At 52.4% G+C, this 11,295-nt stretch overlaps 1 protein-coding gene across 2 annotated transcripts; it reads left to right on the forward strand.

Annotated features, from left to right (window-relative positions):
* Positions 1-266: 266 nt before the first annotated feature.
* On the forward strand, positions 267-10,054 carry TOB2 (transducer of ERBB2, 2). 2 transcript variants are annotated; one of them, XM_014793252.2, is made up of 2 exons: positions 267-763; positions 6,091-10,054. In XM_014793252.2, exon 2 carries the CDS (start codon positions 6,188-6,190, stop codon positions 7,196-7,198), a length of 1,011 nt encoding a protein of 336 aa, XP_014648738.1. In that variant the 5' UTR covers positions 267-763; positions 6,091-6,187; the 3' UTR covers positions 7,199-10,054. The 2 variants fall into 2 exon arrangements, with proteins under 2 accessions (XP_014648738.1, XP_004437963.1); XM_004437906.3 differs by having other exon boundaries at positions 269-759.
* Positions 10,055-11,295: the final 1,241 nt, after the last annotated feature.

Genomic DNA, 11,295 nt, shown 5'->3' on the forward strand with positions numbered 1-11,295 from the left:
ACACAATGAGCCCCATTTCACAGTGGTTTAGGGCATGAAGAAAATAACTACGTTGCGGCGCCGTGATGGGGACGGAGGCGAGCAGCGTTACACAGGCCGGCCAGAGGCCGCCTCGCTGACGTTTGAACTGGGATCTGAGTGATGAGTAGGGGCGCCACGGGAGGGTGAGGGTGCAGGCGGAGCGGCAGGCCGCGCGACCGAAGAGGTTAAGCTGCCCGCCGGCTGGGAAGTAGTTCCGGCCGGCGCACGGCCCCGCCCCTGCAGGGCGGAGGGACGCATCACGCAGGGGTGGGGAAGCGGGATCCGTGCGCAGGGTTGCTAAGGGTGAAACTTTTCATTGACTTTGCTCACTTTGGGCCGGGGCGCGGGAAGGTGCGGGTGGTCGGCGGAGACAAGCGAGTGGCTTGGACGACGCGGGGCCAGGGGGGCAGGACCGCCAGCCGGCCACAGCCGGGACCGGCCTCCGCCCCGCAGCACGAGCCACCCTCCGGTCCTCCATCGCCGCCGGCCGGTCCGCCCGCCCTCCGTCCCCCCGCCGCCAAGCCCGACCTCCAAAAAGCTGAAAGAATTATTATTGCAAGTCAGCCCATACCCCCCTCACTCGCCCCGCAACCGTCAACGAAGAAAAGGACACATCGGCCCCGGCCCGGCGGCGTCCGGGAAGGAAGGGAAAGCGATCTCCGCCCCGCGCCCGGGACCACCCTGGAGGCATAAGCCGCCCCGCGGCCGGCAGACCGCCCCGCCGCCGCGGAGACCCGAGTGAGTGAGTGGGGGGCGTGCGGGCGGGGGGGCCCCCCTGAGACCCGACAGGCCCGACGCCTTCCCCCACCTCTGCTCCCCTCCCGCTCCTCGCTTTGCTGGACGCTCCACGTTGCTGTCGCCCCCCCCCCCCGACTCCTGGCCAACATTTTCCTTCCCCCTTCTCCCTAGAACCCCGCTTTCCCCTTGTGCTCCTCTTCCTCTCCTCGCGCTCGCTCTCATCCTGGGGTACCCCAGAGCCCCCTTCAGTGTTGCCCCCTCGTGGGTGGGGTGCATTTTCCCCCTTCTCCGGCTCCCTCAGTTCTTCATATCCTAGAGACTCGGTAGATTTTCCCTGTTCCCCCAAAAAACATAACTCCCACCACCATTAAATAAATCAGATGAAGGACAGGGATCTAGGCCTTGTTTTTCTACTTCTTTCCCCGTGTGCAGGGAAGGGGGTGGTAATAAATAATAGTGTTTATTTCTGGCCCTGTGAAGCCTGGGGGGAGGAAGGGTGGACACCCCTCTTTCGGACCGGTCAGTGGCGACTGTCCTCTGGACGCTGAGCCAGAATTCACCATTTTGGCTTGAACTCGTTATCGTCTTTTAAGGGAAAACTGGGCAGAAAAAAAGTACCTTTACAGCAATACCAGTGAGTGGCTTCTGGTTAATCTTGGTAAGGTGCCTGGGAGGAAGAACCCTACTTCGAAGCTCCTTCCCCTCCTGTCCAGAGGATGGACTGTGCCCTTGACCAGAATGGGAGGGAAAGGAGGGAGCAGAGAGAAGCCGGGCAGCTGGCAGGCCGTTTCCCATCCCGCAGAGGAACCAGAACCCCACACAGCAGGGGGGCCAGCGGAGGGGTCTCGGGTGCCTGCTCCATATCTAATCTTTCTCCGTCCTACCCACCGTACCCTGGCAGTGGGTCCCTCATCTTTGATTTTCCAGCATAAAAACACCCCTATTGCTTTCTTGGGTGCCTGCCCCCATCCCCCTCTTAAGCAGAGTGGGGAAAGAAGCTTGTGTGGGAGGAAGGATTAGGGAGGTTTACCACCCTCTAGGGGAGCTTTGCCGAGGATCTGGTAAGTCTGGTCATAGAGCAGGCCTTGCAGTGGGAGGAGACTCACAAACAATTTTAAGTATTAGATGATGTTCAGGTGTCAGATGTACAGTTTTTCCTTCCCTTCCCGGGGACTTTTTCCCATTTCCCTCGCCGGGTCTGGTTACTCGGACTTGGACTGAAGAGGGGTGAGGCTTGGGCCCTGCTGGCGTGGGGCCTTCTGATTGTCGGCCCGGCACCTCCCTACAGCTTAACTGGGAATTTCTTTGGCCGAGAGGACGGGAGGACTGGATTTAATTCCTGCCTTTCCTTTCCTGCCTGTGGGGGTGCTGGATCCGAGCCCGCTGGGCATTAAGTGAAAAGGCTCTTTTCTCTTTGAATCCACCGTCCCTACAGCAACTCCAGATGGAGACCACCCCGCCCAAGGAATACAGATTAAGCGGCAGGGTTGGGGGGTGGGTGACCCTATTTATTCTAGCCCACCGCCTTCACCCAGAAAAAACCTCATCAGAAGCAGATCCTTAATTCAACAGTCATGGGAGGCGGTGAAGAGAACGGGGCGGGGGGAAGTTCAGCCTTTCGTGAAGCCGAGACATGGATATGGTGGGGTGGTACAATACAGGGAGTAGGCCTTATGGGTAGAATTTATATAAAGTGTATTAGGCGGTGGGCGGGGAACGACCGTCCTGCACAGCGCGCATGTGCATCGGAAACTTTTCCTCGGTTCTCCGACCCTCTGCCAGCTCCCTTTACCGGGCATGCGTGGTTCGCCAGCGGAGCGTTCGCAAAGTACGCAGGGAAGTGTAGTGTGCAGAGAAGTAGGTCACTTGCTGCAACCGGAGCGTGAGGTTTTTGAGGACTACCACTCCCAGAGTGCGGAGCGCGCCTCTGCCGCTGGCCTCCGCACCTACGTTGGGGCTCAGTCAAGTCTTTCTGGCTTCAGAGGAACCTAGAGTGCCCTAGAAAGGACCCTGGTAGGCGGAAGGAGCTTTGCAGTCTTGGGCTTGCACAGTCCTTGTTTGGCGGAGGTGGTGTGAGACTCTGGGTGGGGTGGTGCGGCCAGTCGGCACAAGTCCTGGAAGCCTTTCAACCACACCCGCCTGTCTGGGCCGCCGCCTCGGGACCGGCGGGGTGGGGACCGGCGGGGTGGAGCCCGCCTGTCCCGCCTGGAGCCTGCCTCTTACGCCCCGGCACCCTACTGGGCTTGTCAAAATTGAGAATCTCTCCTCCTCGACTACCCTTTGCACACTCATTTGAATCCCGTAGTGCCTGATTGTAGGACAATTCAGGATGTAGGATGTTCAGGCTTGAGGTGCCTGAATATTTTTAAAGGTTTGGGGCCTCGATGGGTTCCCTCACCATTATCCCTCCTTTTCCTCTTTAAAACATAACTGTTTTTCTTATTAAAAACATTCCTTCGCATTTTTGTCAGAAGTTCTCTGGAATCTCCGTTGCTGTATCATAGACTGTAGCCACCTTCCAGTTTCATGCTGCCTTTCTTCCCCCGTTTTTATCATTCTCTTAAGCACTTATTCTTTAAAGCACAAGTCAGCACAAGGGATCTGAATGCAGAATTAACTTTGTTGCAGAAAGTAAAGTGAAGGAGGATGAGATTGTAAATAAAATTGGACAGAATTTACTCTCACATTTGCAACTTTTTAATATACTGACAAAAGATAGATATCGCTATTGTTAAACACTTAGCCTTTGGGGTTTTTTGGGTTTTTTTCCCCCTTTTTGCCACCTTTCTGGCCTTTTGTGCCCTAGTCAGGTTTGGAAAAGATCTTCGAGGCCTTTCCTGCCGCTTAACTCTAATCTACTTGTTCCTTTTACTGAAGGGTGGTTATTTCTAAGCTTCTAATCTTATCACATTCTATGAATATTTTATATATAAGCTTTAGAATTTGTCCATAGCCTTAAAAAAAATGAGTAAACTCATCTGAGTGGTCACTCCTATCTTTAGTTAAAGACAAGATAGCACCAGTGCCTTAATCCTCTGTTCCATAAGCTTCTTGAAGTCAAAATTAGAGCCTGAGTTGATAGAGCAGAAAATCTCATTCTGGCTGTCTGGCATTTTTGTAAGGTTCCACCCCACAGCCATCTGGCCTGGCCTGTTCTCCAATTAAAGAGGCAAAGGTGGCATTATATACTTCCTTATTTGTGTGGCAGCATCACTGAGGTACAGATTGGTGTGCAGCTTTAGTTGCTTATGCTGCAGAAAATGGTTAGCTAGGCAGGACTGATGACAGTGGTTCTGTTGTATTTTGGAGTAGGAGGCTTATTTCCCAGTGACTTTGGCCTGCATTTAAAATGCTCCCATTTTGAGACTGAACTGTTCAGGAGGTTAACTTGGAAGGCAGTTATGCAGCAAAGTTTGAGGAAGCCTAGAAAGGTGTAGGAGCCCTTTGGTCTGGGTGGCGTACCAAGAGGCCATGTGGTACCTTGGGAAAAGTGTCATATGTCGTGTTCGAGTCCTTTTTTTTTTTTAAAACTATCTTTAACTCCAGGCCCATTCGTCTCTTCCGTGTTAGACACCTCTAGTGGACCACTGTGGCCCTTACAGCCCTGTTCTTGAGGGGGCCCATGGTCCTGGTGGCTAGCTTTAGATTGACCCAGTGCATCTTCTCTGATACTCACCCCAGAGATCTTTGCCTGAGGATTCACTCCTGAAAATGTGCCTAGGAGCCACAGCCTCAAGCTTGAGAATTACAGGGAAGTGAGTGGAGTCCTGAAAACTGAAGATTCTCAAGCCTAGAATTGGTACCTGGATAGTTTATGCTGGACCCAGAGGGATTTTAACCAAAATCCAGCCCTAGGTCTTTTACAGGACAGAAGATGCCCTTGATAGATCACAGATCAGTCTCGTCTCTGTGCTGAACTCAGAAGTCTGGCTAGGAACATGTTCGGACCCTGCCTGCCCTCAAAGGTGGCCCTTTTCAGTTAGTTCTCCCATAGCAGGAGCCTGGGAGCTGCCCTTTTGGAGAAAGTGAGGAGATTAGGATCACTGGCTCTCAGGACCTCACAGATCATCTTCCTGAGACACAAGGCTGGCCCAGACCTCGGGAATAAACCTTGTTGACCTCTGTGGGATCTGGCTGTGAGAGAATCCCAAAATAACAATCTGAGTATTTATCTTGGGCTGTCTTCTCTGCAGGGATCTCCAAACACTTGATAAATCTGATCTGGTGCCAAGGACAGGTGGTCAGACAGTCCCTGGGAGACTGAGTGATGATGGGTCCCCAGCTGGAGGCTGCAGGGTGATGGAAAATTTCTTCTCTCTACCCCCCTCATCATCTACACTCCAGCCAGGAAGTACAGAGATTCTCTCAGGCCCCGCCAGTGCGGCTCTTAACACTTTGTTGGCTTACAGGGCCCTGCTTCCCTCTGCTTCCCTGGGGCAGCCCCCGGTCAGCACTTCCCTTGTTGGCCCAAGCCTCTGGTTACTACAGGTCTTGACTTTTTCCTGGGAATCATGCTCTTGTCTTCTCCATTCTTGGAGGCTTTCTGGATGGAATTGCATGCCTTGCTTACACTGTGGAGTTTTTAAATCGGTTCTGCAAACCCAGAGTGAGCCAGAGAGCCAGGAAGATAAATTGGATGTGACCAGAGTCCAAGCCCCCAGTAAAAAGTTGGCAATGCTACTTTCTGTTTGGTGACCTGTATCCCTTTCCATTTAAGAAAGAAAACTAAAGATTTTAAACTTATATCTCGGCCTGTGACAGTTTGGGAGCATGACTTCACCAAGTTATTGCAGAGACAAGTTAGTAAGAGCCTTAGCTCCAGCTGAATTAGGGGCTCGATTTTTTTTTTGGTGTCAGTCGTACAGTAACCTGAATTCTCAAAATAGTAGAAATCTCAGCACCCCTATTTCTTTAGAATTAGTTAAAAAATAATAGCTAACTTTATCAAGTGCCTACTAAATTCCAGGTACAGCGTCAGGCAGTTTATATCCTGGCACTAACTTATGTTTCATGATAGCCTCATGTTAATTGATGAAACCAAGGCTCAGATAAAAGTGACTTGCCCATAGTCATGCAATTAAGCTAGTCACTGGTGTAGCAGACCCTGGGTCTGTGTGATCCAAATTTGGTGCTTTTCTGTCTGTCCTTTGCCATTGATCTCCCTGGCTTTCTGCATATCTCCTCATGCCATAAGCATGAGTCTACAGAAGCTGAGAAGGGCTGTTGAGGTCAGGACATTGTGGACATCACTCATTCATAGTGTCACCAGGAGTTGGAGCCGACTTGACAGCATGTAACGAAAAACTCATGATGCCCTTTCTCATTTCCCAGAGCTGTCTAGAGCCCAAGGCTGCCCACCTTCCGTCTCCTGCCAGTGCTCTTGGCTTGTGCACGTGTGCTGCACTGATTCTCTGCCTAGGACAGGACCATGCAGCTGGAGATCAAGGTGGCCCTGAACTTCATCATCTCCTACTTGTACAACAAGCTGCCCCGGCGTCGGGCAGACCTGTTTGGGGAGGAGCTAGAGCGGCTCTTGAAAAAGAAATATGAAGGCCATTGGTACCCTGACAAGCCACTGAAGGGCTCTGGCTTCCGCTGTGTCCACATTGGGGAGATAGTGGACCCCGTGGTGGAGCTGGCCGCCAAGCGGAGTGGCCTGGCAGTAGAGGATGTGCGGGCCAACGTGCCTGAGGAGCTGAGCGTCTGGATTGACCCTTTTGAGGTGTCCTACCAGATTGGTGAGAAGGGGGCTGTCAAAGTGCTGTACCTGGATGACAGCGAGGGCTGTGTTGCCCCAGAGCTGGACAAGGAGATCAAGAGCAGCTTCAACCCTGATGCCCAGGTATTTGTGCCCATCGGCAGCCAGGACAGCTCTCTGTCCAACTCCCCATCGCCGTCCTTTGGCCAGTCACCCAGCCCCACTTTCATCCCCCGCTCCGCCCAACCCATCACCTTTACCACCGCCTCCTTCGCTGCCACTAAGTTTGGCTCCACCAAGATGAAGAAGGGTGGTGGGGCAGCAAGTGGTGGGGCTGTAGCCGGCAGTGGGGCAAGTGGCCAACAGCCCCCACAGCAGCAGCCTCGCATGGCCCGCTCTCCCACCAACAACCTGCTGAAGCACAAGAGCCTCTCTTTGTCTATGCATTCACTGAACTTCATCGCAGCCAACCCGGCCCCTCAATCCCAGCTCTCGCCCAATGCCAAGGAATTTGTGTACAACGGCAGTGGCTCTCCCAGCCTCTTCTTTGATGGGGCCGATGGCCAGGGCAGTGGGGCCGGCACCTGCAATAGCAGCAGCTTTGATGTGGCCCAGGTGTTTGGAGGTGGCACCAATAGCCTCTTCCTGGAGAAGACGCCCTTCGTGGAAGGCCTCAGCTACAACCTGAACACCATGCAATATCCCAGCCAGCCGTTCCAGCCCGTCGTGCTGGCCAACTGACCACCCACCTGCCCGCGGGGCCAGGAGCACCCAAGACCACAGAAAAGAGAAAGGAAAGGAAAGGCCAAAAAAAAAAAAGGAAAAGAAAAATATACAAAAAGATTTCCAGTCTTCTCACTCTCACATCTAGAAAAGAGATCCAGCCCAGGCCTGGAGGGGGAGGGGACTCCCGAAGCACCAGATCGTGTTTAACTCAACCCCCCGCTGTTTTCCTGCCTGCCTCTGATTTATTTGGTTGGTTTGGGTTTTATATTTCTTTTTTTTTTTCTTTTTTTTACGTGTAGTTTTCTATATAACATCTTCAATTAGTGGCTTCCTGTGCTAAGAATGGTCCAGATGTGAATTGCTGCTCCCTGCTCCCTCCCTTCCTCCCTCCTTCACACGCCTGGTTTAGGATTGGTGTGTCCAAGCTCACAGGGAAGGAAGAGCTGCAGCTGGGGCCTGGCCCTCCCCAGAACAGGGAGAGGCTGCCCTGTGTCACTGCCTCCGTCACCCAGCTATCCTCTCACTCAAAGCCATCCAACCTCAGCAGGCCTTCTTGGGCCCTGCCACCCAAATAGTTCTGACCCCAGCCCCCACTCCCTCTCAGGCCTGGGCCACAGGGAGCTGCTGGCTGGCCACTTGACACCCTCCCCCTAGAGCTGATGTCTGTGACTCCAGGGAGGTTAGCATTCTGTCTGGTGGAATTCCTTTCATCTCGGTCCTGTGGCCCCACGCCGCCATCCCCACCTGGCCCAGCCTGTCATCGTGGCCCTGGAGACCCAGCTGTTGACATATGTGGCATCTCTCATGCAGCTTCTTCCCTGCGCCTGAGATTGTAGGTAGGGAGGTAGGGCAAGTGTGGGTGTGGGTCTGTGTGTGTGCATGCGTGCGTGTGCGTGGTTTGCTGTCCTGTTTTAAAGGATTCCAAGCCATGTGAAACTTTCCCTCTGGATGTGATTTGGGGTTGCAGCAAGTGCTTAATTATGTATGAGATTGGGGACCGGGCCGGGGGCGGGTTGTCAGTCTTTTTATAGGGTGGTTCACGTGGTGGTGGGATGAGACTGTGGCTGAGCCTGAGACACTCCCAGGGGAAAGCACTGCAGAAGGAACTGGTTTTCAGACTGCGGAGGGATCTGCACTTTTGTTTGTTTCTGACCAAAAAAAGCGGGGGTTAGCTGTGAGGGGCTGAGGGAATACCAAGGCTCTGATGCCTAAGAGAAGTTCCTGAACTCGGACCCTCCTGTTGTATGACCTTAGCCCAGGGTGGGAGCTGCTCACCTTAGCACCCTGGGGGGTGGGAGTTTGGGGGTCAGTGCCTGAAGTGGGCAGTCCTGAGCCTTGAATTGAGACTTTTTGGTCTTTTGGTTGTAGACATTGTTTTAGTACATTTCTGCCCCTGCCTGCTTGAGAACTTCTCGGTACCTCTTGCCAACCCCTCTCACTGCCCAACCCAACCCCACTGGGTCCTGATGCTGTGAGGAGTGGTCTCCTGGGCAGGCTGGGCTGGACAGGCACTTGGCCATCACAGGTGGTGTGTTTGGATTACAGAGGAGCACTCACTCCACCCTCTGCCGGAAGAGAAGTTGTTTCTCCGACCCGACCCTAGTGGGCCAGCTTCTGTGTCATGATGCTTTGGCAAGTGGGGCACGTGGCATCAAGGCCCCTGTCATCAGAAAGTACCAAAGCCCTTGGCACCCCACCCCACCCTCCCCAGCGACCCGCACATGGGCAACTGCTGTGGCAGTGGGTCCAGCCCAGACAGACACTGCCAGCCTCCTCCCTGCAGTGGGCACCAGCTCTACCTCCCCCAGCGGGGCACTGCCCTGGTTCCTCAGCCCAGCGCCATCTGTCCCCCTACACTTCTCAGGGGCCGGCCCAGTCTGGGCCACCCTCTCCCCAGCTCTCAGCTCCCACACAGGTGACAGGCCCAGGCAGATCGCTGCTCTCTGGGAAAGGTTGGATGCTGCCTTATGCCCTCTCCCAAGGCCCTCCTCCCACACTCACGCACACAGGTAACCGCCACACCCTGGTCTGCTTGTTTCTCACCACATAGGGAGAGGGGGAGACCAACCCCTTAGTGTCTTTTGAAATATGAAGAAAAATGTGTGTTTCGGAGCGTGACTCCAGTGCTGGGCTCTTGGGCTCGGTTCAGTCTGTCTCGTCTCAAATCTAGGCATTTTTGCTTCAATTTTATTTTTTTTTAAGAAAACAAAAACAAAAATCTGCACTAATTTACCTGGTTTCGTAGGAAAACTTTTTTTTTATTTTTTACATTTTTTGGTGTCCGTTTGTATTGAATAATTTGCTACATTTGTAAAATGTAAGAGGTATATATAATATATGTATATTTCTAACGTAAAAAACGTAATTTTTTTCTTTTCAAGATTTTTTCTTAAAAAGAGGAGAAAAACAGATATTTTTTCAGGAAAAACAAACTTTGAAATAAAAAAAGAGGAGAATAAAACTGATTTCTCCCCTTTCCCCATCCTCTCTCTATCTATCCCTCTTTCCCAGGAACAAATCAAAAGGTGGATTGTCTTGTAAAGAATGTAAGCTTTTAGTCCAGAATGATGTGTTTTTCTCAATGCAGTGAGCTACAGATTCTCTAGTTTGACCCCTAGGGATGGGAAGGGGGGCATTGAGGCAATGTGGAGAGGAGCTTGGGGGAGCAGGGTAATGAACTTGTTTTCTTTAGTGAAGGAGGAATACAATCAAGCATTTTGTATTCAGAATGTTGTGCAATATTTTGGAATGGGACATTGGTGTGTTTAGAGGTTTAGTTTAAAAACAAAACAAAAAGATTGATCAAATCTGTACAGTTTATATTGTTCCAGATTTTTTTAAGTTTGTATTAAAAGCATGATATATAATAGCCTTCTGCTTGCTCCCGGCTTGTTTTATTTCTGGGACCCCTTTTGGGAAGGAGAGAGTGGGAGTGACCTGGCCCCTGTTGGCTTCAAGAAATGATTGGTCATCCTGACCTGACCCCTGGATGGGCATAAGTGTCCAGGCCCCTTTTCCCACCTATGCCATCAACACAGGACACCTGGGAATACCCACTTTGAGGGGCCTTTTCCACATTGGAAACAGGTTCCACAAGGCTGGGAACTGCCCCGGCTCCCTCTCCCCATAGGTGGAGGAGCCAGGTCTGGAAGCAAAGCCTTGAGAACAGGATACTTCGTGGCTTTTTAGGAATGACCTATTAAGTAATTAGTTCCACTAAAATATTTTGAAAAATGATCTGCATCAATACTATAAAATCATTAAGCTGAGGCTGAGGCTGAGGCTGAGGGAGAGATCGGCCTCCAGCCTGCTCTAGGTCTATTATTTGCCCACCCCCAACCACTAGGCTCTTAGAATTGAACAAGGATGAGAAGAGCCCACCTAAGTCAGGTTCTGTCCACAAACGTGGTGCTTGGATTCTGGGCCCTTCCCGTGGCTGGGCAATTCCAGAACGGAGCTGCCTTAGGGACGAGAGAGGGCCTGCCTGAGCCTGGGGCTGGGGAGGAGCAGTCATCTGCCTCTACCTCCCTCTCCCAGGGCCAGCCTGTTTGTTAATGCCCATTGCGGGGGAAACCGCCTCCCGCCTACAACTTCTCCCCAGCAGTGATTTCACAGCTGTACCGCAGGGCCCTGGGTTGAAGAGGGGCAGCCTGGTATTTTGTTGAATCTTTTATTTCACCCTCACAGCAACCTGGTGATAGAGGTATTATCTCCACAGTACAACTGAGAAATGGGCTTTAAGTTAGATTACTGCTAAATTCACAAAACTAGTTGGGGAAGCTGAGATTTTGACCCATGTGAATTTTTCATTTAAAAAGCTGTGGTAACTGCCATGGAAGAGGGACACTGGAGGCAGGGATCGGGGGCTGACCTTGCCCCCTCCAGGCTGGGACGGGGCAAGCAGCTCTTCTGGGGCATCAGCGGGATGAGGGTCTCCTCAGGCCCCTCACTCCAAACAGGTCAACACCAATCCCTCCCCACCCAAGTGTGTGTGAACTGAGCCTAGGAGCTCTCAGGCCAAACGTGCAGCGCGCACAAGGTCCCAGAAGCCCTTGATGTCTGGCCCCTTTATGGGCTGCTCCCCCTACAGAGCCTGTCTCGCTGAGGGAGGC

This window comes from Ceratotherium simum, chromosome 25 (genome assembly GCF_057802395.1).
Source record: "Ceratotherium simum simum isolate JZ-2026a chromosome 25, ASM5780239v1, whole genome shotgun sequence".
Taxonomy (NCBI): domain Eukaryota; kingdom Metazoa; phylum Chordata; class Mammalia; order Perissodactyla; family Rhinocerotidae; genus Ceratotherium; species Ceratotherium simum.